The sequence below is a fragment of the Bombus terrestris genome, chromosome 5 (assembly GCF_910591885.1).
Source record: "Bombus terrestris chromosome 5, iyBomTerr1.2, whole genome shotgun sequence".
NCBI classification, from domain to species: Eukaryota; Metazoa; Arthropoda; class Insecta; order Hymenoptera; family Apidae; genus Bombus; species Bombus terrestris.
In genome coordinates this window covers 1,554,327-1,581,458 of record NC_063273.1, presented here as the reverse complement: position 1 = coordinate 1,581,458, position 27,132 = coordinate 1,554,327, and the positions used below count along the sequence as shown (strand labels likewise).

Below are 27,132 nucleotides of genomic sequence, written 5' to 3'. Positions count from 1 at the left end.
TGTATTATAAAAAATTGCGGCAGTGTATTTGTATTTTTTACGTTATGTATAAGAAATTCAATCTTTAAAAATGGGACAAGTTTCGAAATTTCAAAAAATAATATTGCAATTAAAAAAATACACGTTTGTACTTTGCTAAATGTATGTAAACATATATGTATATTAATAACACGAAAACAAGTACAAAAGAACATATATATATATATAAATACATAACTTCTTCAAGCAAAAATATTTGTCTAAAAAAGTTCTATATTTTATAGTATTAAAATGTATGATAAAATCATTGGTTCAGTATGTTTATCACACACTTATGTTTTCATATAACATATGTAAAATACTATTCTGTATATTTATGGCAATTTATCATACATAAAAGTACTATAACTATAGTATATATAGTAAGGATGTGTTATGAAAATAAACTTTTTCTCTAAACTTGGTTCTGAGATTCTAAGTTGTAAGACAATCTCATAGTACTTTATCAATTTATAATTGAAAGTATTGCAGAATAGACTTTCTTGAACACATTTCTGATAAATTTGTACTTTAAATTAAGAGTGTCTACTGATATTTCTTGGCGTCTTTAAAATACTTTTAGGACTCTGATACTTTGGAGTTCCTAATTGACCAACAGCCTTTAGGGGCGTCCTACGAGAATCCACTAGAGGTCTTCTTACTAATGCTTTGCCACTTTTAGGTGTTTTTACAGTTAATGGCTTCTTAATATGCGGAGTCTTACATAGCACGTTATTATCAACTTTATAGATACTTAATCTTGAATTCTGCGATATCATATCCACAGGTACATTTTGCATTGAAGGTGATGTTTTAACAGCCTTATTTTCTTTTTGATGAGTGGCTGTATTACATGTCATAAAGTCTTTGGAAATACAATAACACATTTCAATATCCTTTTCCTTATTTTCGGTTTCCATCATAGTACGAGAAGGAGAATGTTTCAATATCAATTTTGAATTTCTACTTTTTACATTTTTATTTGATTTTCGACACGATTCTGTCCGTTCACAATTCTGTTTTATATCATTCATGCACTGATCATCCTCTGTACTAAGTAGACCGTTTTTTTTGTTTATAGTAGTGTTTTGAGAGTGTACTTTTGCCGTGCACTCATCAAATAATTTAGCTTTAGCTAGTACCATTCCTGCATTCTGAGTTCTTAATTTTGCAATAGACGCACGACCAGTTTGAGTAATTGGAGATTTTGTTTGGTTTGTTGATCCAAAATATCCATCTGCATCCTTCCAGGATATAACAGCTTTCTTTTTCTCTTCAGATTTCGGAATCAGTTTACCTACAGGTGTACTGTTTAAAATCATATTTTGTTGACTATTCGTCTTCTTCAGTTTTTCAACCTTGCTATCGGAATACGTGGCCGTATTTGTAAGTTCATCACCATGAAAAGACGATACTCGACGTACCGTCGTGATTGTTCGATCTTTCATCGATTGAAAAGAATTCTGATTGTGTTTTTTTGTATATACATTTGAATTTTTAAACTCATCGCATACATTATTTAATATTATATTATCTCCTTTTTCCCAAAGGGAAGTAGATATAGGTCGTAAGTCAGCATCGTCTTTTGTATAATTCAGTGAAAATGTTTTTTCATTATGGGAGTAAGCATTGCTCAAATCTTGATCAGACTGTGATTGCAAATCTGATCCACGAGAAATGTGCCACGAAGCAGTTCGTCTAACACGTTTGCTAAAAGATAGAAGAAATAAATTGAAGATTGTAAATTACAGAAACATACTAATTTACATAGCTCATAAAAAGTATAATTTACCTTATCACTTTTTCTTGTGATCTCCTTCTTAAACTTCCTATTTTTCGAGCGCTTGGAGACCTGATAATTTTGTGTTCATCTGATCTTCTAATTTTAAGTTCTTTACCAAGTTTTTTAGCTAAGTAGTCTGTTGTTACTGTACTTTCAATACTAGCTTCTTCCAATGTCCTTTCATACGCAGTTTGTACTTTTTTCACAGAATGCAATAATAAATCATCATTCTCCTCACCATTTCCATTATTTATACATTTGAATTCTTGAGAAAGACGAGATTCAATTGCTAAAACTCTATTTTTTATTTCTTCATATTCGCTTTTAGGTATCGTAACGTATTCCTCTGACTGATTATCTACAGATGTGACTTGAACGTGTGAATATGTTTCAAGATTATTTACAGTTAATCTTCTTTTCACTGGGTTCATTCGTCTTTGTTTATAATTACCTAGATCTTTTAATTCTTCCGAACTTGAATTCAACTGTGTGTGCCATTTACTAGATTTAATATCATCCTTTGTTAACAAGGCCTGCTCGTCACTATCATCTGATAAATTAACATCTGCATCACCAAACATATTATTATACTCTCTGTGAAGGTCGTTTGATACTTCACTGTCTTTTAGAATTAATTTCAAATGTGATGAACTATCACTATATGCTCTGTATGTTCTTTGTGAGTCACCACATGAGTCACAAACAGAACTCCAACGACGTTCTGCCTGAGTATCAAAAGTATTCTTACATGATTCTGTACTTTCATCAACAGTTTTCTGCAAATATAAAAATATTATGTAGATTGTTATAATCAAACTTGTTAAGTCATGAAATAAATTATTCTCATGTTCTTACTGGCTTTCTCGGTACAAAACGATCCAAACTAAGCCTAATCTTTTTAGATTTATCTGCTTTATCTGCAACTCTTCTGAAACATAAGTTTGTCATATATATTAAGTCATATAAATGATAATTGTTTATATCTATAAAAAAAGTAAATACATACTTCTTCTTTGTACTTGGTGGATCTATATAATCAACTTTCCTTTTTTTTGTGGGCTTAGTATTTAATATATGTACTGAATTAGCATTTTCAGATATCCTTTGACTATCACATGTGTTACTATCTTCAGATGCAGCATTTTTGCCAACAATCTTTTTTAGACCATTAAACATTCCTAAAGAAAAATATTTAAATTTTAAAGAATTCTATGTAAATAAAAGAATTCTGATCTGTTAAGTAATCAGGTTAGTAAGTTAGTTAATGGTACATTTGTTAGAACATAGGTTTATGTCTATTAGATAAAACTTTTATCGCATGCTGTTATTATGAAACTTCAGTATTTATGTCAGTACAATGTAAATATAGTTTGGAAATAAATTACTATGAACAGATCGACAGACATACTTAGATTGAGGTTGGAGGCACTTAGATGTGGCTTACGTGTAAGACTTCCACTGCGATGTTTCTTTTTTTTGAATTTTGAACGCATATGATCAGATACATCTAACTCATTATCTGTACTGCCAATTGTTTCCATAGAAATAGCTTGTGTTATATGATCTGGTAAAATACCAATACTTTCTGCATTTTCAATTAAAATCTGCAATATTTCCAGATTAAGCGAATGAAATTATCTTATGTTAAAATTGACATTCTTCTTTAAGACAAATATACATATCACCTTAACAACAATTAAATGTAATTCAAGACGCATTTGCACAGCAGACATAGTGGTTTCTTGCAGAGGCATTATATTTGGACCAATAACTTTTGCTAAATTATCAATGCCCATTTTATTTTGTTTCTCATATTGTGCTACTTTCTTTAAAAATTCCATTAAAAATGCCAGAGTATTTAGATGATGTGGTGGTAAAAGAATACAAGCTAATAACAATGCTTGTACACAATAAGTTTTAAGCATGACACAATGTACAAATAAATCGTGGTACGTATATGGAATCAATGGTTCTGGTAAGTCTCTGAAGAATGTTTTTAAACAATTAGCTACATCAATGGCATGATGTTTTTCCCCTAAACTGCCACCATTATCTAAACGAATTATTAATTCCTTTTGTCTAAGTTGTGATCCTGCTTTTCTGAATAATCCTTCCTGAGTGATATACTTTTCTAAAAATGTGGATGCATGGCTCACAAAAACAGGCACATGCACAATGGCACCAGAAGATAAATTCACGACATCCAATGGTTGGTACAATAAAGAAGTCTTAAAAACTTTTTTCAAAATGCGTTTCCCTTCGGATCGTTCTGTTTTAAACATATTTTTTTTAAAACGATACTTAACTCCGTAATTACGAAGATCACAGACAATTGATTGGTATACTGTTTCTTTATGTAGAACATCGTAAATCAACATGTTTGTAATTTAAAGATAGAAATTATTTGATCATGAATTACAATGAAATCTTTAAAATAAAATTTTTTGTTTGTGAACTGTGCAAGAATACAATACAGTTTTCATATTTATACAAACATTATTAAATACGTACAGTTATATTAAAATTATCATGTAACTGACATACGCCATTACCAACTATACAATATTACTTATAAAATAAAATTCGACATTCTAATGTACTGAAAGAAAAATGAAACTCAAACTCAAATTCGACATTAATATAAAATATTAAGTTCCCGAATTTATTTAGAAAATAAATACAGCTGTTTATAGTATAGTTATATATTATTTTAACTATATAAATAAGTATATAAAAATGTATCATGAAATAAATAGAAGAATAAAATTCCCAAATTTATAAATTATCCCTAGGCTACGGATGTGTATGTATTTATGAAAAATTTGTCTATAAAAATGTACAGAATATCCATAGCAACATGTTATAATATTTAAAAAATAAAACAAATTCCCTGTAGGTTTCATTTCTTTAGTTGTGTTCATAAAAATAGCAATTTGTATAAACATCCACAGTCTAATTAATATTAACATATTACATATCTTAATTATCTTATCATAACTTATTATGTATCAATTTTGTACAAATTAGAAGTCGCAAATACTATTTTCGAACAAAATATTTTTCTCATGTTTAAGTTCTAATTCTCACCATTAATTAATGCGTTATAATTATAATTAATATCAAATTAATAGTATTGGATATCAGCTCTATGTTTTAACTTATCTATGGTATTAACGCAACGCGGGAAGATAATTCATGTAACTTATTTGAATCTTAAATATTTATGATATTTCATTCTGTTTCTGTTTGCATTGTTTAGTAGGGATATAATCTATACAATTTTTAAAAACTTATCATGTTTCCAATAAACATGCTTAAATATCGTCAATATTTATTTGATAAATTCACTAGCCGATATGTGAAACATCAATTTATCAATTGTTTTTTCGTAACAAATCAACAGCAACGTTTGGTACTATCATTACGTACGTTATCTTTTTAATTTATTTAAAATTTCTAAATTAAATTATTTTTTTAATTTTTCGCATAGTTTTGTTAGTATAAATATAGACATAAAACTAGACTCGTACGCAGTATATTCTGTTACCGGTTATTTTAAATTGTCGCTTATATCACTGTGTGAAATAATATTTTAAAATAATTTTAACGCAAGAAACAACAAAAATCCAACTTCTATCTAAATTGTAATATAAATAACAATTTTCTAGAACATTTTAAACGATGTTAGCCGTAAAACTTACCGCAGATCAATAAACGTCTGTTGAACTTACATATATATACAACTCTCTTTCTCTATAAACGTGAACTTATGTATTCAGAACAGTACAAGTCTGATCTAACTTTAGAAATTGATTTTGTATCCAAATAGCGCTACTACAAAGTAGATAATTTATATATATCTAAAAATAATAGTTTATGGTAATCTTGAAAATTGTTATAATAATATGACAATACAGCAATATTAAAAGGATATAAAATAATATTATTTAAATAAATTTGTATAAATATCTTTTACAGCATTAAACCAATTGAAGAAAGGAAATATGCAAACAGTACGATTGTTATCAGGGTATGACATGCCTACTGTGGGTTTGGGTACATGGCAGGTGATTTAATTATTAACTTATTATTTAAATTCAAGGATTTTTTTTAAATGTTTAAATTAATTTACATTTTTCATTTCAACTTAAACTTAAAACTATAATGTTGCATACTTTCTGAAGGCTAAACCTGAAGAAATTGAAGAAGTTGTGATAGCTGCTTTAGATGCTGGCTATAGACACATTGATACTGCATTTAATTATAATAATGAAGAAGCAATAGGAGCAGTATTAAAAGAATGGTTTAGAAAAGGTGGGAAGCGTGAAGATCTTTTTATTACTTCAAAGGTACCATTTAACATATATTAAAAAGATAACTTATACATATATAAAGATAAAAAAATATTTAATTACCTTTTTAGTTACCTAATTTTGGTAATCGACCATCAGATGTAGAGAAGTTTATTAATTTATCACTGAAAAGACTTGGTTTGGATTATTTGGATATGTATTTAATCCACATGCCTTTTGCCTTTAAATTAGATGAAAGTACTTGTACCTCAGCAATTAATGAAGATGGAAGTTTTATATTGGATCTTGATACAGATCCTGTTTCAGTGTGGAAGGTCTAATTCTATAGCACTATTAATGAATAAAATGTTAGTAACTTATAATTGATTGTCTTATTTAATGTTTCAGGAAATGGAAGAACAAGTAAGAAAAGGTCGTACAAAGTCTATAGGTTTAAGTAATTTTAATGAAAAACAAATTTTAAATATATGGGAGAATGCACAAATTAAGCCAAGTAACTTGCAAGTAGGTTTGACATGTAAATAAATTTTATCACACTTGGCTTTGATATAGTTTCGTTAATTATTTACTTACAGTATATCACTTTAATTATTATTAGGTGGAATTACATGCATATCTGCAACAAAATTCGCTACGGCAATTGTGTCAAACGCACAATATTATTATAACAGCCTACAGCCCCTTGGGATCACCAGGAGCTAAAACGCATTTTCAAACGAAATATAATCATAATGTTGAAGACTTTCCAGATGTTCTGGGACATCCAATAGTACAAAAAATAAGCACAGAACATAAACGATCACCAGCACAAGTTTTACTACGTTACTCATTACAATTAAATGTTGTTGTAATTCCAAAAAGTAAATCTCCCGAGAGAGTTAAGGCAAACATTGATTTATTTAGTTTTTCATTAAATGAAGAAGAAATGAAAATTTTGAGTACCTTAGACAAAGGTGTACGTGGAAGAATTTTTAATTTCTTGTTTTTTAAGGGGTAAATATATTTATTAAAGATATTTCATTCCAAATAATGTAAAGATATAAAATCCCTTTGATTTCTTTTAGGGTCGAGAATCATCCACATTATCCATTTAAGGATGAATTACAGTCCTAAATAAAAAAAAAGATTATTAAGATGTAGTTCGAATGTATGCATATTTATACATTGAAAATGCTTGAAATATAGTACAAAATGGAAACATATATATAAAGCGAATAAATATATAACACAAGATGCAAAGAAAAATGTTATTACATTTCAGTGTAATCTGTACAACATTTTACGTTGCATACGATGCTGAAGTTCTCCACGTCGTATCATTGTGTGTATAACTTTGTAAATAGCACGTTCTGGATATGCTTGTTTTACAAAATCTTTAACAATATTTTGCTCCGATACTTGATTTCCAATAGGAAATCTACGTTTTAATTGTTTTTCGATACGTGATAACATTTCATGATCTTCATCCGAGGTAAATCCTTCTGCACCTAAATTTTGATATGTGTTTAAAATAAAGTACAATAATAAGAAATGCATACTACCAGTTACTTCATTATAGATTACCAGCTAAAGACCCTGACATTGCAGCATCTAAAGTAGATACTTGGAAAAGTCTAAGCGCTTCGTTCACATGGATTTGTGTAGCGAAAGGTTGTAATTGCATTTTAGCTAAAGATTCTGAAATTCTTATTACAGCTTCCAATTGACGAACTGTTATGGGAATGGATAATCTCTTTTCCATATCTTTCTCATGTTCTCTGGTACTAGCTCGCATTACAACATAACGATGTTTTAATTTCTCTCCTGCCTCTTTACTAAGTCTCGGACCACAACGACTATAAACGTGTATCAATTAATGACAAATAAATAAAATATTTTAAGCAAAAAATAACCTTACGTTCTACAATAGTGGATATATTTTTTTAAAATGTGCAGTGGTAGTTCTCCTTCCGCCAGTTGTTCTGTAACTTGACCAGCATTGGTATGGATATTCATTACATGTTTTGCTAGTGTTACATCTTTATTTTGCTCGTGTTCATCTTTAACAATAAATATCATGTCGAAACGCGATAAAATTGTTGGCATAAAATCAATATTTTCTTCTCCTTTTATCTCATCCCAACGACCAAATATCGAATTTGCCGCTGCTAGAACGGAACAACGAGTATTTAATGTTGTAGTTATTCCTGCTTTTGCAATAGATATTGTTTGTTGTTCCATAGCTTCATGTATTGCAACTCTATCATCCTCTTTCATTTTATCAAATTCATCTATGCAAACAACACCACCATCTGCAAGAACCATAGCACCTCCTTCCATGACAAAATTCCTCTACGAATCAAATAGAACATTTTAGTAAATGTGAAACAAATATTTGATATTTATATGTTAAACTGATTAACTTACTGTTACTGGATCTCTTAAGACTGATGCTGTTAAACCAGCTGCTGAACTTCCTTTCCCAGACGTGTAAATTGCAATTGGTGCAACTCTTTCTACAAATTTTAATAACTGTGATTTAGCTGTACCAGGATCACCTAACATTAAAATATTAATGTCTCCTCTTCTACAAAGTCCATCAGGCATTCTTTTTCTAGAACCACCAAACAATAGGCAAGCTATAGCTTTTTTAATATCCAATGCACCAAAAATGCTGGGAGCTATACTTCTTGCAATTCTTTCATATAAATTAGTGTCTGAAGCAAGACGTCTAAATAAATCTTCTTCTTCATTTGTAAAGCATGAATGAATACCTGAAAACCACAGAAATTGAATAAACAGATTATATAAAAAAAAAAAGAAATTCATTGCATAAAGTTATTTTATGATATTTTACCACTGCCTGTATTTTCTCCATCTGTAGAAATACCAATAACCCTCATATATGGTGCTCGAACACCAATTAATGCTTTATCTCTTCCTCTATTACCAGTAGTTTTAGTAACTTTCTTAATTGAATATATGCCCAAAATGAGAACTCTATTGCCTGGTACAATTCTATCACATAAATAGCGATCGCAATACAATTGTAAATGTCTTGGCATTTCACCCTGTGGAATTTGATCTGGCAATTCTTGCAGTTTGAGAACTTGAAAATCAACACAATGACATTTATCTGGCATTATAAAAAATGGATCCAGAGGGCATTTTGGCCTTCCTGCTTGTTCTGTTGTACATTTTCTAGGCAAAACATATCCTTCTAAACCAGGTTTAATTGAAATATTAGTTTGCATGCTTCTACAAGAACGACATTGTATAGCAATTTTTGTCGCTTTTGCCCTAATTCCAGATGCAGAAACAATAATACCAGGTATTTTAATAAGTTTAGAAACTGCATCAGGCTAAAATAAAAAAGTTTAACCAATGTCAGATACCACGAATTTTAATGTTATATATAATATGAAAATTACTTCATCTTTTTTAGCAGCAAAATTTTCAATTTTGAGAGTAAACTTAAATCATACTTTGATTCCTCTTAAGGAACTTGGATGTGCATCTGAAGATAATAAAATTTGTATGTCTTCAACTTTTTCTTCATCTGGTGGTCTTGGAGCTGTAAGTTCATCCGCTAAATCTTTTGCAGCTTCTTCCAAGATAGGTAAATATTCAGTTGGATGCTTGTAAACTTTTTCTGCGAGTGATTCATCAAAAGCTGCCAGATCTTCTAAATTAATTTCTACCCAATATTGACCCAAATTATAATTACGTTTTAAAATATCTCTAAAATAATTTTTATATTAATAATATTATACAAAATTTACGATGTAATTACCAAATTTATACACATTGAAACATTATAATTAATTTAGGTACCTATATTTGTAATTAAAGTTCCCCTCGTGGAATTGTCTAATGAATTCCATAAACTTCTTCTTCGAATGTTGAAAATTAGTTCGCGTCTCATTAGATTCACCTACTGAGAAATTATCGGAAAAGAATATTCCTGGGTCATCAAATCCTTCCATTACAACTTGATTTTTTGATATTTTTTGAAGAAAATATAATTGTACAACACACTAAAGGAAAATTTGGCGGCAAATATTTTGTTTACATCCTTTGAACTCTCTTTCGACATAGAATAAAAAAGTAGAGATACGACACTTTCCATGTTTCTGTTATGAACTTCGGGATTAATATTTCTTAGGTTTATGGTTTCTATACGCTTATCTCATTTTATTTATTTCAAAATATGTGTATATGCAATGGAAAATAAATTTAAAGTAAATTAAGTAAAATTGAACAAAATAAATATAAATTAAATAATATTTATTTTATAATTCATAATCGTTAAAAGCTTTCTACATTGACAGTATTGCCATTCGATACATAAAGATAGGTTAAGCTATCTAGTTTATTATAGACTTCTCAATCTACTGATCTGTTATATATGGTTTTTAATGTGACTTTTACGTCGCAATTCGCAAACTAAGATCCTTGTGTTGTGATGTTATCTGTTTTGTAGTTTATTACATCAACGTATAAAATAATAAAACGAATGCTTTTCATTGTTACATAATCATATTTGATTTATGTAAACGAAGGTTGGTATACGATACGTAAATTATATCAAGCCTTTCGACGAATTGTTATTCGATAAACTGTGTCAATTAAACCTTTAACTGAGGTAAGTTATGATATTAATAGTATTAGTGATTTTAGAATTATTATTTGGAAATTGTTTAATTACAAAAAGTATAGATTGTTGTTATGGAAAGTATGGAAAAGTTTTCATTGGTACGGATTACCAGCTGAGTCTATTGTTTTAAATAAAAACTAAGCTATTAAAAATAAAAACTCAAATTTATGTGTATAAATACAATTCTAGTCAATATTTAGTTTGACAGAAATTTATCAAAGTATTAGTTTTTATGAAATAAATAATTTATTCTCACTTTCATCTCTTTTGAAGTATGTTTATTAAAATGACATTTCTTAAATTCTTATTTTAAAGTTTTCCGTTTTATTTAAAAAATATAATTATTTCTACTCATTCAAAGTTAATAATAATAATAATAAACGTAACTTTTATAGATATCTGTCTTTAATATTGAAAATTTTCACTTTTATGTATGATAATTCTTAACATATGTATAAGGAATAATTAGTATAAAAAAGTATATGTCATATTCTCATTTATAAATTTTTTATTATTTAATTGTTCTTTCACATTATTACTTAATATTTTATATATATTTTTTAGATTCATTTGTTATTTATACAAAAATGTGTCCATATCTAATGAGAAAACGTACTTTGCCAACACGAAATTCTCAAGAGTCACAGTTAAAAGAGCAAAGTTCACATCCCAAAGTGAAATCTAAAAAAATTGTTACACGTAGCAGTTCTAATATGAATAAACAAGATTCAAAAAGTAAGAAAGAGAAAGTTATTAAACAGAAAAATAAAAATGTTTCGAATTCAACACAAATGTCTTTAAGAGAATCATTTCTAAATCAATCCAAAGTGAGAGTTCTACGTTCTCACAAAAATTCTAAAAATCCCACTAATAATAAATTAGTGAAGAAATTATCTCCTAAGAAAAGAAAGCCACCTGTTTATAAATGTAATTCACCAGAAAGTCCTAAGGAAAATACCAATGAAATATATGAATTTAAATTTGATATTAATGATTCAACTGAAAGAGTACCAAAAAAGCGAAAAAAAAGAGCTGTTATTAAGAAAACAATAGCAAAACAGAAAAAAAGAAATGTTCCAGTAAAACAAGTTAGCAAAGAACAATCAACTAGTAAACCTGAAAAGATCAAGAAAAGAAATGTTGTTAAATTTGAAGGCGGTGAGCATATAGAATCTCTGATTAAAAATAGAAATGATGCATTAAAAGAGGAATTAGTGGAAAAGCCTAAAACAGATGTAGACATGGATAAAGAAGTAAAAGATTTAGAAAATATAGTCAGAGAAGAAAATACTGATGAAACAGTTACAAAACCTACAATTTTATCGATAGAAGATTTAAGTGATAGAAGGATTTCAATAACTAATATTTCAAAAACATCAGCCTCACATGATTTTAAACCATTTAGACCAACAAATATTTTTAATAACAAATTAACCATACAAAAAAAAGATGCGCTTAATTATTCTTTATTTGAAAAATCTTTGTCACCAATTGTAAAATTAGTAGAAGATTCTCAAATATCCTCCAGTCCCTGGAGAGCAGCACCATTACTTACATTTTCTCAAGTGAAAAATGTATTTCAAAGCACACCTCAAAATGATAAGTGTGATATTATTAATAAAAAATTCTTGCAAACATTAAGTAATGAATCGAAACAATTTGGAAATATAACAAAAACAAAAAATAGTTTACAAAAGAATAATGAAAATATCAACATAGAAAGACACATAAGTAATAGTACCCCTAAAAGAAAAAATCTTGTAAATTCCAGAAAATTTGGCACAGAAATTACAAATATAGATCATTCCTTACAGTTTAAGTCTTCAATAGAACAAATAAATGAACGAATACCAACTGATACTGAAAACATTCAGCTAAATACTACCAATGTAACTAATATGTTTAAATTTGATAATAATGAGAATAAAGTGAAAAATGTATTAAGTCCAAAGAATGGCTTTAAAAGAGAAGCAACAATGGGTAAAACTAAAATAAATCAAGGAAATATATTGAATATGCAATTTGATAAAGAGAAAAAAGAATATGATTCCCAACCTGGACCATCAGGTTTACAGAGCTATTCAATTTCTAACACAGATAGGGTATTAAGACAATCAAATTTAAATAATTTCTTAAATGTAATGGAAATGCCACAGAGTACTACAATCAAAACACCTCATGGAATTTTCGATGATGCACAATCAACACCAATTATTAGTAGAACCCCGAAAAAGGCTAATGTATCTACTATGGAGTTAAAAAATGCATTTGGTTTTAGTGATAATGATTCTAATCAAGAGGAGTCTCCTATTAAGCCTAAACATGAAAGAAATAAAGGAGAAAAACCTATTCAAACAGATATGGGACGCAATATAAAACCTATTAGATTATCAATTGGTGAAATAAAAAATAAGTTACTAACTAAAGAATTGAAAGAAGATATACACAATAAAGAAAATATATTAACTGAAAAGAAAGAAGTACAAAAGTTAGAGGAAAAGAATAAGAAGTCAATTGAGATTGTTAACTTTTCTGATACATTTGATATTTTATCTGAAACAGGTGAAAGATCAGTAGTTTCTGCACATAGTATTCCACTATTTGCTGATTTGGAACCATCTCATTTTACACAGGTATAATTCTATGGTTATTATTATATGAAATTTTTTAAATTATTAACGATACGCTTATACAAAAATGTATCTGTATATTTATATTTTAGCCTCCACGACATTCATATAAACGAAAACGTGACTTAAGGTTCAATTTTTTGGAAGAAGAAGACGAAGAAGAGGAAGAAAGAATAAGGAGCACTGGGACAAAACGAAAGAAAACTGATAAATTGAAAAAGGATCAAGAAGAAAGATTATTGAAGTGGGTTCAAGATATTAACAAAACATTTAGTGAGATAGACCAACATGAACTTGTGGTTGAATAAATCGTTAACTATTATTACTATTGTATTAGGTAAACGAGAAAGTTTATGTCGTTTTAATTAATGGGAATAAATGATGCAAATGACACAAACTTTCTTGGTTATGTGATAGAAAGATGAGATAACAATTACTAAAACCTTGAACAAATTTCGTTAATAGTCTTGTATCTTTTTATCTATATATGTTTTATTATTATTATTTTGTTCCCTAACAATATATGAATTTATAAAGGAAAGTGTTTATATGACAATGGATACTTAATGATTTTATACTTAGTTAAAGGATATCTTTATGTTTTCAGCCTACATACAAAATTATCTGAAAACATTTACTCGCATAATTTAATATAGCTATATACTTGTATTTGTAAAAAAATTTTTAAATAGATTATATACTTTTTACATTATTAAGATATATAATATAAATGTACAAAATAATATAATACTATAAGTGATATAAGTAGAAAGTTACTAATAAAGAATATAACTATTTATATCTTTTACATACGTGCATATATTATTTTAGTAATAATAATATATAATCTAAAATAAATAATTTATATTTCGACACTACCAAAATTTTTTTTGTTTACTACCAAATCGATTTTTGAACAATTTTTTTTCATACATTTCCTATAAAAAATAAGTTTCTTGAATATTCATTAGATATTATTTGATATTGTCAATTCACATTGAAATATATTTTACTTGCATTAATAAATATTTTATATAAACCTAAGCATTTAGACATTTCTCTACATCCATTGTATATGCAAATATATTTATAGATATTTATAATATAGATTATGCATATATGGGTGAAGTATTAAAATCTCTTGTAAAACGTAAGTACCCACATGCTTATATGCATCCATACATGCTTTATGTTTCAACATAAATTAGAGTTTGTACGTTGTACATTGTACATCGTATACAGTTGTGTATTTGTATGCGCGCGCATACATAAATACTTATTATTGGACCTGATTTCCACCAAACGCTGTTACATTGATACAACTTTTAAAGAAAATATTTAAAAGGGCACTACTGAACATTTTTATTCAGTGAGTATTGCATAGAAAATACTGCTTATATCTCTACATTATGAACAATTATAACTTCATTAATTAGTTGGTAAAATATTTATATATGTAGGTTACAAACACATAAAAAAGTTATTGACTAAAAGTACACTTCTGCGTCAAAGTAATATGTGATAAAAAATATTCATTAAATATTTTACTGAAAATCATTTTCAAATTGTGAATTATTGTTTATTCATTAATTGTAACGCTATTACCAAAAAAGAGAAGATAAAAGTGTTAAGTAAACCAGATTTAATTTTTCAAATAGAAATTAAAATTACTTTTTCTGCTAAATATATCCTTTCCTCAAAAATAATTCAAATTAAGAGTGGATAGTGGTATGTCTTGTATTTATAAATCTCATAATCACTTTTCACTTCTATGATCTATATAATATTAACATTTTGAGAACTGATGACATACGTTTAATTACAATTCATTATCGGTGTTGATTTTATATCTATCCGTTATGAGCTAATGCATATATATGCATATGTATCACAAAAGAAATAACCATTTTTGTCACCTAACCGAATTTCTAGAAACTGCAAGATAGTTCGAACTGTTTTAATGTTTTAATTTTTATATTTTTCGGATTAATATATTTATATAATTACATATATAATTACAATATATAATTACAATAAATTGAAATAAAAGGAATCAAATTACTATGTTAAGATCCGAGTAATTAATTTCCACATTACGATAGGAGATAGCGAAATATAGTCGAGTATCCCGTATTCTTTAGAATAACCCCACGAAATTCAATTACATGCATAAAATTTGTCATGCTTGATGTCTTCTGTAATTATAATTACGTAAACTGAAATTATGCTATGAGGTACAAGAAAGTAGAAGGTATATTTTCAATGTGATTTAAAAGGAACGGATGGAGTATGTATTCTCTATGCAACTCATCCAACACTGTGACATACGATTCATGGTGATTAGCTACGAAACACTCCGTGTTTCTTACACTAGAGTGCATTTACATACACATATTGAGAGAGTTACAACGGAAAGTAGGTTCGGAACGAAGATAACGCATGGAAGAAACGCATTTACATACATATATCTAATATACTGGAGAAATACTAGCCAGATTACGTAATATGACAAAACAAGTCAATAATTTTAAACGCTTATTGTTATTCACCTATCTATGGCTTTTCAATTTCTGTTATTCTTAAATATTATAATTGAAACGCTGCGCAAAATTACCAACAAAATTACAAAATTACCATTCTGATATTCTTAGAGATTACAATTGAAACGTTGCGCAAAATTACCAACTAGTCTCTATTTCTGAATTTTCTAAATAATCTTTTTTTGGATGATAGAAAAATGTATATTTGTATATAATTTTTACTTTATTTAAAAAAGTAGGTATGAAAATATAAAAGATTTTATTAATTTATAGTTTCTTTCTTTTATTTACTAATAAACCTAAACTAAATCTTAACAGTTACTCAATCTATATGTACCTATACGACAGTCTGTCGATGATGTAACATAATACCTATATTATAATGGACATATATGGATATTTGGTGTTTTTATCCATTACATGACCAATTCAAGCGCACAATATTTACAAATAGTAATTTGAGCATAAAGAGTATCTGAAGAAGAAAATTCTGAACAAGGTGGCACAGGAGTCTCCTGCATAGAGGACGTATTTATAGTTGCGCTAGTCACGTATGTTATTCCATATTTCCTTCTTGAATTGTGATATGTATGTGCATGCCATTGTATTTCATGCACTCTCTCATATAAGCTTCTCAAAAGCCAAACTTCACCTCCACTTTTTATACATTTTTAAATTTTATTGGTGTTCAATTTCATAAAGTATAATTTCAATAATATATATTTATATCTCTACTCTAAGAAATAATGTTTATAGTATCATTACATTGTTCTATTTTTTAATTTATGGAAGTGATTAGTATACGAGTTCTGAACGGTTCACATATAGGCTATAGTAATGCATCGAAAAACACATCATATTACATTGTTACGTGTTAAAACATATAATAAGTAAAATCGTAGTGTAAATTATCGGAAAGTTGGGCATCAACAATATTAAAATATTTTTAATTTCCATAAATCATCAATTACGCGCAACTAGTGATGACTCACAGTATAATGTTATCTTTATTCCGATCGCGATTATCTCGTTTTGTTCCTCATGTTCATTTTTAATTGAGAAAATTGTCTTAATCGTGTATGTAAATTTAATTAACGTTAAGTCGAATGATAAAGAAGAATTTATTTCGGAAGCGTCCTTAGAACGATAAAACAGATTGAATGTAAATAAATATACGGTCAAGATCAATAATTGCACAAAAAAGACATAAATAATGTATCTTTATTCGTTAAAACATGAAAATTTATTAATATATTTCTTACTTACGTAATACGAGTATATTAGCTATGATTAAACTGCAAATCTTCATATATTTATGGAGAATTTAAATGTGCAGAAATATATAGAATACATACAAATTTATAAAATATATAAAGTAAGGTACTCATCATAATATTTAAAAAGTGAAACACAAATCCCTATTTGTACAGAAATTCTATTTCTGTAGCTGTATTCATGAAAATATAAATTTACATACACGTACCCAGTCCAGTTACAGATTTCATTTCTGAGATTCTGGACACTGATATTTTTACTAAATGTGAAAGAACAAAGAGGCGAGCCGTTTATGAACATTCTATGTTATTTTTCATGTTGTCAAATTATAAAGGTTCATTATTTCGAATCACATAACATCAGATGTGTAAACAATTAAAGTCGATACGTATATTGAACAAGAAAAGAAAATCGTTTATAACGTAAGTATTATCACTTCCCGAAGTAAGTAAAACTTCTCGTTCGTTTGTCAGGTCTATATCTATGACAAGTATGCGATTAGCAAAATGTCGCTTGGTTGGAGTGGATATCTCATTAAATTAACATTGCTAAATATATTTCTATGTTTGATACTTGCTGCCCGATGTTCCACCATTGTCAATTGTACCATATAACCTGCAGGAATGTTACTTACTGAATATTGTACTTACACGTTGAGAAACATGCAACTCTTAACTAGGGAGAGATCAAATAATAGCTCGATAAGATTTACTTTGAAATATGAAAACTACTTATGATGTGAACAAAACATCAACGACTGATATTATTAAATCGAAAAATACGATATGTGCGAAAAGAAATCTGTATCTAGCTATTAATTCAATAGCAAATGTGGAATTGAATGTGTATAATAAGCCATAACACAATTATATGTAACTATGTGTAAAGTAGGTCGACATATCTGTACCGCACCAAACACAATATGTATAACTTCGGTTTAGCAAATAATTTAGCTACGTCGTTTTACCTCCTCGTTACCTGCTACCCAACTCATTCTTTTACGAATTATAAACTTTCACGCTATTTCGATTAAATTTCTACTTTAATTGCAGATAATCGAGAAGAAAATTATCGCTCGTAAAAATTGTAATTTTTAAATAGAGGTGATTTATTTTTTCATCTTATGTATGTTACAAAATCAAAGAAATAATTGGACAATTCCGATGATATATAAAAAACTTATTTTTGACGTGTCAGGGGCTTATGTTAAAAATATATACGTCATGTTCCGGAAATTTCTTAAGATCAAGCGTCGTTAGTAATAAACAGCGAAATTACGTTGCATTAAAAAGATATAAAACTGCTATCATTTCAGTCGTAGCATAGAAAACAGCATGTACTTACATGCATGTACATATATGTATACATACATACATACATACATTCTTGCAATCATACTATACATATATATACATCTCATCTAAAAGTAGTAGAGACATTATTAAACTTGTAATTAACTATGAACAGTTTTATGTAAAAAACAACTTCATACTTTCTATTTACGACTTATAAGCCCATTTCACCTGACTCGATCGAGTGTTGGCTAAAAACTAAAGGTTCTTGTTTAGTGCAGTTACAGAATCACAGATATACAGGGAACATATTGAATAACGTGAGTGTTGAACTTCGAGCCACAAACAACGAAATCACAATATCGCGAGGAATCGACTTAAAAAGACTTCCAATTTATTAGAAAGTACGATAGTTTTTACATTCCTTCTACAATATAGTCACCTACTTAAAGCTTGAATTGTTAATTATAACAAATTTCATTTGTACAATCTAATATGAATCACTCAGAAGTTAAATCGATCAACTCTATTTCTGATACATTACTTCATTTTAGTACTTACTATTAGTGCTTACGTTTTCAGGAACAAAATGATTTATCTTGATAGTCAGTTGATTTAGCTTCTTTGTGACTCTTAAGTATATTCTTGAAACATACAACCATTGAAATACCCAATTTTTCTGAAATACTATGATGATAAAGTATACTTGACGTGTACATTTATCGTTCACTCTAGACAATAAACATTAAATAAAGAGTGTAGGGGTGCAGTGTATGGAAGTGAAGAGTCGCCATAGTCTCTCAGGGAGCAGTGTTTGAAGGATAAGCGAAAATGGCGGGGGGTTCGGTGGGAACAAATACATTTGCCCCACCTTTTGGAACAAACTCCCTACTCCTCCTGAAACGTTAGCACACGTCGCGCTTCGCTATCGCTAGGAATCACGGACAAATCAAACATGGCGATTCAGTCGCTATTTGCAGTGATGGTGTACGATTCATAAAACGAGAGCGGGAGGTATCGGTGGGTCAGGTAGTGTTTTTAAACGGTAATGAGTGCTAATACCACTGCAAATCACCGAATTCTGGTTAATATTACAAATATGGAGAATCATGATGTCAAAACTGTAATGGAGAAAGTATCGGGCGGCATTGATAAAGTACATGACGTGAAGGGCGTACAAGCAGAGCCGACGCCTGCGGCGTCATCGTTGTCTGTTACGGAACAAGTGTCGCTCTCTACTGGCGACAATACCAACAGAAATAACTATATCAATAAGAAAACCGTAAGATACCTTCTTTTGAACGTTTTAGAACACGCACCATATGAAAATTTAAATATTTCGAATAAATTATTAATTTTAGTTTTTCAGATTTATTTTTATAATGAAATTCAATTAAGGCTGATCTTATTAAATAATCTTAATATTCTTAATATAGTATACTTGCACATATATAGTATAATATAGCATAATATATAATAAGATAATTAAAAAATTGAATATTGGAAAGTAATGTAATTATTTTTATGTTTTAGTGTCATAAATTGTTAATAAAGCATTCTGGAAAATTTGAAAGTGGTAGTGGTAGTGGAGATCAGGAGGGAGGTCAATACGAAGATGGAATTGATATTGCAACGAAAAAAAGAAAGACTCGTAGAGGTAAACCTAAGCATAGAAAATTAAAACCATATTCTAAACAACAGTTGTCATATCAACAACAGCTGCGATATAGATCTAGAGGTCGATTGGCAAAAACTGGTAGACAACCTCCAGCACCTTATAATACCACGCAGTTTCTTATGGATGATCACAGTGATCTTCCAGATCTTGACCAAAAGCTTTCAGAAGCTGCATCTTCAGAATTACCTGCTACATTTCAAAAACCATCAGCTCCTTCTCGTACACGAGATTCCAGTTTCAGCGTTGACTCTGATGAAGATTATTTTTATTCATCTCCAGAAGACGAAGAAGAATTTTTAACAAAGGAGTTCTCAACTGCATATGAAGACCTTCACGCTGAAAGATTGAGCACATTAAGTAAATCAGAACTGATACAGGAATATCTTCAGTTAGAAGCAAAAGTAGATTTATTGACAAAACGGTTACGTGGTAAAAATTTCCACCAAACAGAACAACGAGACTTGGAAAGCAACAGTAGTAGTACAGATTCAGAATCAGCAAAAAAATTAAAAATCTGTCAGCAACGGATCGATGATTTAATGCAACAGAATGAACAGTTAAAACGGGAAAATGAATCATTGAGAGCTAAGAGGCACAGCAGTCCAGTTTCAAGTGTTGATAGCGAAAGCGACAGTGATAGTACAAGTAATGGGAATAGGAGCAGATGTAGTTGTCTCCTTCCAAATTCTAGCTCTTCTTCGGAACTTATGGGATATGTTTCTAGAAGTAAAAGTAGTCAAAGAAAAGATAGTTCTGTGTCTAGTACTGATAGTAAAAGTGATACTTGTGATAGTAGCTCAAGTGATAATTCTAAGGCATCTATGACTCCAGTTAATCTTTCAAATGGTCATGTAAACGTTCAAAAAATTGATGGTCTCCCTACATAAATTATAAAGAGCTGTTTTTATGTACGAAAGTCTATTCAATGTTTTAAGAGTTAACGTACAAGTCATATTAAACATGTCATTGGATCTGCATATTTGCTTTGATCCTACCAATTTAGGAAACAAGACTGGTTTAAATGCAATACAATTGCACTTATGCAGTAAAAAATCCTCTTCCTGATACTAGATATGTAACCTTAGATTATCCTTGAATGTGTCCTTACAACTTACTTCCCATGTTTCTTTTAAGACTGTTTTGTGTAAACTTGAATATGTGTAATGAAGTAGGAAATACATACCTAATCTTACGGAAGAGTAAAATTTATATTTGTGCAGACTAGATTGTTATGTGCTTGATAAAATTTGCAGAAGAGTTGTATATTTGTGATGTATTCTCTACAACGGTATTTTATCTTCATTTAGTATTAATTACGATGCACTTGAATTATCTACTAACTCTCTCATTTAATAATTTTTAATGAACTGCCATTTGCTGGTACAAATTATAAATTTGGGGTTCACAGATCATTAACTAATAAATTATAGAACTAGATTTAATCAAAGACGTAAATTAATGTTACAAATAATGTGATATTGTACAATTGCATAAATTTAAGGTATCAAGGTAGATATTAGTTTATGGTCTGAATATATTTAAAATATATATTAAAAATATATATTAAAAATATTTTGCACTTCAAATTTTTAATAAATTTGAAAGTTTCTTTTTTTTTATTATAATTATTCTCTTGAAACTTAACTCAAAAAAATGAAATGAATGAGCTTCATCTAAAATGATTTTCAATAATATGAATCAGTGATTATGGGATAGCTTTACTATGGTAGAATATAATTCACCATAAAAGTTTAATAAACATATTGTTATTATCGTAAGATATATTGTAAAATGTATTGTAAAAATTAATTTCTTTTATTTGTTAAAACAGTGGTATATGAAATATTATATAAAAAAATGTCTTTGAAAAGTGAATTTAAATAATAGAAAATTTTTAACATTTGATTGATAATTTTTTGTAATTGAATATAGCATACATACTTTCACGTCTTTTTTATGAATATGTTTTCAATTGAACTATATACATATATGTATATGTATGTATGTATAATTTGCCTAATTAATAATGGAAGAAGTAACTTCTGCTGAAAGGATTTTTAAACACGGCCTTGTGTTTATTGTGAACCAGGCTTAATACACTGTGAAACGTTGCTAACTTCATGGCGCGTGAAATTGAAAAGCACGCAAGGCCAGTGTTTGGTTTGGTCATATCTTATGGTTGTAGTATTAACAAATTTCCAAAAGTTGCTGTTGGACAAAATATTATGAAAGCGATGTCTCATCATTATGTGGTAACGGCACACAAGCCTACAGCTGTCACTGCATGTGTGACAGGTAAGTAGGAATAGATGTGCAACAAAATTTTCTGCTTACGTAGATAAACAATTATTTTCTTTTTACGTATGAAGGTAATTTTACTTCGCCTACGGATTTGAATCTCATCTTAGCAAAAAATGTCCGATTAGAAATATATCTTGTTACTCCAGAGGGGTTAAGACCACTGAAAGAAGTTGGAATTTATGGGAAAATTGCAGTCGTTAAGTTTTTTAGGCCGCCGGTAAGGTTATACTAGTATCTTTGTTTTATAACTTTCATGAAATATCCTATTTATTATTTGTGTTTTATATGCTAATATTTAATACAATCAAATTTACGTATTTTATCGAATACGTATTTGCAATAATTTTATTGAGAGTAATATAACCTTGTACCTGTACAAAGAATTAATTATCTTTGATTCATGCATGGATTCATTGAGCATAGAAGTACATATATGTATTGATACGTTAGCATGAATTTTAAGTCACAATAAAATGATTTAATATATAATTAATGAATTATAATGTGTTTCTGCAGCATGAGAAAAAAGATCTATTGTTTCTTTTAACTACACGTTACAATGCTATGATTTTGGAATGTATTGGAGAAGGAGAAAATATAGAAATTATAACAAAAGCACATGGAAATGTAGCAGATCGTATTGGAAAAGCTTCTGAAACAGGAATAAAAGCTGTGATTGATCCTAAAGCACGTGTAATTGGTTTGAGATTGTATGATGGTCTTTTTAAAATTATACCTCTTGACAAAGACAATCCAGAATTAAAAGCATCATCAATACGTATGGAAGAACATCAAGTACAAGATGTAAATTTTCTTCATGGATGTGCTAATCCCACTTTGATTCTAATTCACCAAGATATTAATGGAAGACATGTCAAAACACATGAAATTTCTTTAAGAGATAAAGAATTTGTTAAAGTACCTTGGAGACAAGACAATGTAGAACGTGAAGCTATGATAGTCATTCCTGTACCTTCACCTATTTGTGGTGCAATAATAATAGGCCAAGAAAGTATATTGTACCATGATGGGAATACGTATGTTGCAGTTGTACCTCCAATTATAAAACAGAGTACTATTACATGCTACGCTAAAGTTGATAATCAAGGACTTCGATATTTGTTAGGAGATATGGCTGGACATTTGTTTATGTTATTTGTGGAACAAGAAAAGAAACCAGATGGTACACAAGTAGTGAAAGATCTTAAGGTTGAACTTCTAGGAGAAATTAGCATACCTGAATGTATTACATATTTAGATAATGGAGTAATATTTGTTGGTAGTAGATTTGGTGATTCACAGTTAGTTAAATTAATTACAAAAGCAGATGAAAATGGTTCGTATTGTGTTCCAATGGAAACTTTTACTAATTTGGCACCCATAATTGACATGGCAGTAGTTGATCTTGAAAGACAGGGACAAGGACAAATGGTTACATGTTCTGGAGCTTTTAAGGAAGGTTCTCTTAGAATTATTAGAAATGGAATAGGTATTGAAGAACATGCAAGTATAGATTTACCAGGTATCAAAGGTATGTGGGCATTAAAAGTTGGTGGTGGTAATTTTGACAACACCTTGGTCTTATCTTTTGTTGGACAAACCAGAATTTTGACTTTAAATGGAGAAGAAGTTGAAGAAACAGATATTCCAGGCTTTGTTGCCGATGAACAAACCTTTCATACTGGTAATGTTACAAATGATTTATTTATTCAGATAACACCAACATCTGCCAGATTAATTTCACATGAAACTAAAACAGTTGTTTCTGAATGGGAACCGGAGAATAAAAGAACTATTAGTGTAGTTGCTTGCAATGGCACACAGGTACTTTGTGCTACTGGAAATGATTTATTTTATATGGAAATTTCATATGGACAAATTGTACCAAAAGGATTTGCTACTTTACAATATGAAGTTGCTTGTTTAGATATATCTCCATTGGATGGTCATACAGAAGCAAAAATTGCAGCGGTAGGTTTATGGACACATATTTCTGTTCGTATCTTAACTTTACCTGCCTTGGAAGAAATTAACAAAGAATTACTTGGTGGTGAAATTATACCTAGATCTATTTTAATGACATGTTTCGAAGGTAATACATATTTGCTTTGTGCTCTTGGAGATGGCAGCATGTATTACTTTACTTTACATAAACAAAATGGTATACTTTCTGACAAAAAGAAAGTTACCTTAGGTACGCAACCGACGGTCTTAAGAACTTTTAGATCATTATTCACCACTAATGTCTTCGCATGTTCCGATAGGCCTACTGTAATTTATTCGTCAAATCACAAACTAGTATTCAGCAACGTTAACTTAAAGGAAGTAAATCATATGTGTTCTCTAAATGCAGAATCATATCCAGATAGTTTAGCATTAGCAACCGATAGTACAGTAACAATCGGAACAATCGATGAAATTCAAAAATTACATATTCGGACCGTACCTCTCGGGGAATCACCGAGACGAATTGCTTATCAGGAAAGTTCTCAAACATTTGGAGTAATAACGATGCGTGTTGATATCCAGGATAGTAGTGGTGTTAGTATTGTAAGACATTCTGCATCTACACAAGCAGCTTCAACATCTAGCAGCAGTCACATTGCATCTTACAATAAACCTACAGGACATACAGCTAGTGACATTTGCCAAGAAATTGAAGTACATAATCTACTCATTATTGATCAACATACTTTCGAAGTTTTACATGCACATATGTTAATGCCTACTGAATATGCACTATCATTGATATCAACGAAATTAGGTGAAGATCCTACTTCTTATTACATAGTTGGAACTGCACTTGTTCATCCAGATGAAACTGAACCAAAGATGGGTAGAATACTTTTATATCACTGGAGTGATGGAAAACTTACGCAAGTAGCAGAAAAAGAGATCAAAGGATCATGTTATTCTTTAACTGAATTCAATGGAAAACTTCTTGCTAGTATCAACAGTACTGTTCGTTTATTTGAATGGACAGCAGAGAAGGAACTCAGATTAGAATGCAGCCACTTTAATAATATCATTGCCCTTTACTTGAAAACAAAAGGAGATTTCATTTTAGTTGGAGATCTTATGAGATCTCTCACTTTGTTGCAATATAAAACAATGGAAGGTTGTTTTGAAGAAATAGCAAGAGATTATAATCCAAATTGGATGACAGCTATTGAAATTTTAGATGATGATACTTTCTTAGGTGCTGAAAATTGCTTCAATCTATTTGTTTGTCAGAAAGATAGGTGAGACATTAAGTTTTTAAATTAATTTAAATAAAAAGATAAATTTGTATCGAATGTAAATGTTTATATTTATTAATATTATGAGATAAAATCTATTTTAGTGCGGCTACTTCAGAAGATGAAAGACAACAAATGCAGGAAGTTGGACAATTTCATTTAGGTGATATGGTTAACGTCTTCCGACATGGATCTTTAGTGATGCAAAATTTAGGTGAATCAAGTACACCTACACAAGGTTGTGTTTTGTTTGGAACTGTTAGCGGAGCGATTGGTTTAGTCACACAAATTCCATTCACGTTTTATGAATTCTTAAGAAATCTTGAAGAAAGATTAACAGGTGTAATAAAAAGCGTCGGTAAAATAGAACACAATTTTTGGAGAAGTTTTAACACCGAATTAAAAATCGAGCAGTGTGAAGGTTTTATAGATGGAGATTTAATTGAAAGTTTCCTTGATTTGAGCCCTAATAAAATGGCAGACGTTGCGAGTGGTTTAATGGTAAATAAAATTGTCTCTTGAATTATATATATAATATATTGTACTTTTAATTTATTTCCTCCTTTATAGATCGACGATCCTAGTGGCATGAAAAAAGAAGCAACAGTGGATGATCTTGTAAAAATAGTAGAAGACCTCACAAGAATACATTAGATGTAGTTCTTTGGCTGATTTGTATAGTTTATTATATTTTGAAAAGCTCACAGATAGATTGATAAGAAAAATCTTAAATGTTTGGGTAACAAATTAAAAAATTTATATACAATTATCTATTTATCATTAATAGTACAAGAAAGTAGGAAAATAGATTTTTCTTCTTTTCCATTCTTGTGAAGATACTTTGTTATGTATATCTGTACTCTTGTACTTTAATTTTTTAATAACAGTTTACTTCAAATATTTATATATGCATATATGAAAACTGGTCAGAAAGTTTTTGAACTTATTTTAAGGATTTGTTATTCATACAAATTGACAAAACTGCGCTTCAAATACTGTTTCGTCAGTGTGTACACCTATTTCGATATTTTAATAATTGTGATATCGAAGATAACGTATTTCTTACAATAATTAATAACATTTATTTAAATAGTACTTATTTTAAATGAATTTAAAAACTTTTTGATCGACTACGACAATTATCTTTTGTTTTTAAATGTCTTAGAGTGTTAAAGACTATTTAAGTTAATAATCAGTTACATTGATGTCAAGTTATAAAAATGTTATACGCTCAATTAATGAACTTCGCTTTTGATAATACTTCCACTTTTGAGCGTAATAAATTGTAAAACTTGACAAAGATTTGCTAATGATTTATATTACTATTATGTCGGTGTTAATTGCTGAAAAGTTACGTAGAATCCTTATATCTTTGTAACATTGAGTGTAAATAATAAAAAAATATTCACTTTCTGATAAAATTTTTT

The 27,132-nt window shown here is 29.2% G+C and overlaps 6 protein-coding genes and 1 long non-coding RNA gene across 12 annotated transcripts; 4 read left to right on the top strand and 3 right to left on the bottom strand.

Annotated features, from left to right (window-relative positions):
• Window positions 1-438: 438 nt before the first annotated feature.
• Window positions 439-4,355, bottom strand: LOC100650641 (rho GTPase-activating protein gacF). 4 transcript variants are annotated; one of them, XM_048405632.1, is made up of 7 exons: window positions 3,487-4,355; window positions 3,210-3,405; window positions 2,808-2,979; window positions 2,657-2,729; window positions 2,253-2,577; window positions 1,811-2,171; window positions 439-1,728 (listed from the first exon to the last, which is right to left on the bottom strand). In XM_048405632.1, the coding sequence occupies exons 1-7, from the start codon at window positions 4,177-4,179 to the stop codon at window positions 555-557; spliced, it is 2,994 nt and encodes a 997-aa protein (XP_048261589.1). In that variant the 5' UTR covers window positions 4,180-4,355; the 3' UTR covers window positions 439-554. The 4 variants fall into 4 exon arrangements, with proteins under 4 accessions (XP_048261589.1, XP_012164348.2, XP_048261587.1 ...); XM_012308958.3 differs by having other exon boundaries at window positions 1,811-2,577; XM_048405630.1 differs by having other exon boundaries at window positions 1,811-2,577; window positions 2,657-2,726.
• Window positions 4,356-5,519: 1,164 nt separating this feature from the next.
• LOC100651197 (aldo-keto reductase family 1 member A1) lies at window positions 5,520-8,005 on the top strand. The gene is made up of 8 exons (XM_012308959.3): window positions 5,520-5,680; window positions 5,780-5,868; window positions 5,986-6,150; window positions 6,225-6,428; window positions 6,502-6,618; window positions 6,713-7,107; window positions 7,179-7,585; window positions 7,673-8,005. The coding sequence occupies exons 2-7, from the start codon at window positions 5,806-5,808 to the stop codon at window positions 7,225-7,227; spliced, it is 993 nt and encodes a 330-aa protein (XP_012164349.1). The 5' UTR covers window positions 5,520-5,680; window positions 5,780-5,805; the 3' UTR covers window positions 7,228-7,585; window positions 7,673-8,005.
• LOC100650765 (DNA replication licensing factor Mcm5) lies at window positions 6,941-10,271 on the bottom strand. 2 transcript variants are annotated; one of them, XM_003395762.4, is made up of 8 exons: window positions 9,928-10,271; window positions 9,579-9,834; window positions 8,951-9,455; window positions 8,521-8,867; window positions 8,012-8,445; window positions 7,678-7,949; window positions 7,369-7,601; window positions 6,941-7,223 (listed from the first exon to the last, which is right to left on the bottom strand). In XM_003395762.4, the coding sequence occupies exons 1-7, from the start codon at window positions 10,077-10,079 to the stop codon at window positions 7,372-7,374; spliced, it is 2,196 nt and encodes a 731-aa protein (XP_003395810.3). In that variant the 5' UTR covers window positions 10,080-10,271; the 3' UTR covers window positions 6,941-7,223; window positions 7,369-7,371. The 2 variants fall into 2 exon arrangements, with proteins under 2 accessions (XP_003395810.3, XP_048261831.1); XM_048405874.1 differs by having other exon boundaries at window positions 6,941-7,601.
• A 187-nt stretch (window positions 10,272-10,458) lies between these two features.
• LOC100651563 (repetitive organellar protein) lies at window positions 10,459-15,262 on the top strand. Of its 2 annotated transcripts, XR_007224098.1 has the most exons (4): window positions 10,459-10,738; window positions 11,315-13,383; window positions 13,473-14,749; window positions 14,841-15,262. XR_007224098.1 is itself a non-coding variant. In XM_020863135.2 (3 exons), exons 2-3 carry the CDS (start codon window positions 11,338-11,340, stop codon window positions 13,686-13,688), a joined length of 2,262 nt encoding a protein of 753 aa, XP_020718794.2. In that variant the 5' UTR covers window positions 10,459-10,738; window positions 11,315-11,337; the 3' UTR covers window positions 13,689-15,262. The 2 variants fall into 2 exon arrangements, 1 of the variants encoding a protein (XP_020718794.2); XM_020863135.2 differs by having other exon boundaries at window positions 13,473-15,262.
• A 920-nt stretch (window positions 15,263-16,182) lies between these two features.
• Window positions 16,183-19,185, bottom strand: LOC110119306. The gene is made up of 2 exons (XR_002307700.2): window positions 19,049-19,185; window positions 16,183-17,810 (listed from the first exon to the last, which is right to left on the bottom strand). It is a non-coding gene; the product is annotated as an uncharacterized LOC110119306 (long non-coding RNA).
• Window positions 19,186-19,528: 343 nt separating this feature from the next.
• On the top strand, window positions 19,529-21,428 carry LOC100651323 (protein HEXIM1). The gene is made up of 2 exons (XM_003395767.4): window positions 19,529-19,769; window positions 20,021-21,428. The coding sequence occupies exons 1-2, from the start codon at window positions 19,536-19,538 to the stop codon at window positions 21,050-21,052; spliced, it is 1,266 nt and encodes a 421-aa protein (XP_003395815.1). The 5' UTR covers window positions 19,529-19,535; the 3' UTR covers window positions 21,053-21,428.
• An 826-nt stretch (window positions 21,429-22,254) lies between these two features.
• Window positions 22,255-27,126, top strand: LOC100650523 (DNA damage-binding protein 1). Its single transcript, XM_003395761.4, has 5 exons — window positions 22,255-22,460; window positions 22,535-22,683; window positions 22,983-25,708; window positions 25,810-26,206; window positions 26,276-27,126. Exons 1-5 carry the CDS (start codon window positions 22,286-22,288, stop codon window positions 26,357-26,359), a joined length of 3,531 nt encoding a protein of 1,176 aa, XP_003395809.2. The 5' UTR covers window positions 22,255-22,285; the 3' UTR covers window positions 26,360-27,126.
• Window positions 27,127-27,132: the final 6 nt, after the last annotated feature.

Excerpts from the sequence above, each read along its gene's own strand:
- LOC100651197 (XM_012308959.3), top strand. The coding sequence starts at position 5,806 with ATGCAAACAGTACGATTGTTATCAGGGTATGACATGCCTACTGTGGGT. Across the intron at positions 5,869-5,985 it reads TGGGTTTGGGTACATGGCAG|GCTAAACCTGAAGAAATTGA; the intron begins GTGATTTAATTA and ends TACTTTCTGAAG. Across the intron at positions 6,619-6,712 it reads TTAAGCCAAGTAACTTGCAA|GTGGAATTACATGCATATCT; the intron begins GTAGGTTTGACA and ends AATTATTATTAG.
- LOC100651323 (XM_003395767.4), top strand. The coding sequence starts at position 19,536 with ATGAGTGCTAATACCACTGCAAATCACCGAATTCTGGTTAATATTACA. Across the intron at positions 19,770-20,020 it reads ACTATATCAATAAGAAAACC|TGTCATAAATTGTTAATAAA; the intron begins GTAAGATACCTT and ends TTTATGTTTTAG.
- LOC100651563 (XM_020863135.2), top strand. The coding sequence starts at position 11,338 with ATGTGTCCATATCTAATGAGAAAACGTACTTTGCCAACACGAAATTCT. Across the intron at positions 13,384-13,472 it reads AACCATCTCATTTTACACAG|CCTCCACGACATTCATATAA; the intron begins GTATAATTCTAT and ends TTTATATTTTAG.
- LOC100650765 (XM_048405874.1), bottom strand. The coding sequence starts at position 10,079 with ATGGAAGGATTTGATGACCCAGGAATATTCTTTTCCGATAATTTCTCA. Across the intron at positions 8,868-8,950 it reads TGGAGAAAATACAGGCAGTG|GTATTCATTCATGCTTTACA; the intron begins GTAAAATATCAT and ends TGTGGTTTTCAG. Across the intron at positions 8,446-8,520 it reads TCTTAAGAGATCCAGTAACA|AGGAATTTTGTCATGGAAGG; the intron begins GTAAGTTAATCA and ends TTTGATTCGTAG.
- LOC100650523 (XM_003395761.4), top strand. The coding sequence starts at position 22,286 with ATGGCGCGTGAAATTGAAAAGCACGCAAGGCCAGTGTTTGGTTTGGTC. Across the intron at positions 22,461-22,534 it reads TGTCACTGCATGTGTGACAG|GTAATTTTACTTCGCCTACG; the intron begins GTAAGTAGGAAT and ends TTACGTATGAAG. Across the intron at positions 26,207-26,275 it reads ACGTTGCGAGTGGTTTAATG|ATCGACGATCCTAGTGGCAT; the intron begins GTAAATAAAATT and ends CCTCCTTTATAG.
- LOC100650641 (XM_012308958.3), bottom strand. The coding sequence starts at position 4,179 with ATGTTGATTTACGATGTTCTACATAAAGAAACAGTATACCAATCAATT. Across the intron at positions 3,406-3,486 it reads TACATTTAATTGTTGTTAAG|ATTTTAATTGAAAATGCAGA; the intron begins GTGATATGTATA and ends GAAATATTGCAG. Across the intron at positions 2,578-2,656 it reads GTTTTGTACCGAGAAAGCCA|AAAACTGTTGATGAAAGTAC; the intron begins GTAAGAACATGA and ends TTATATTTGCAG.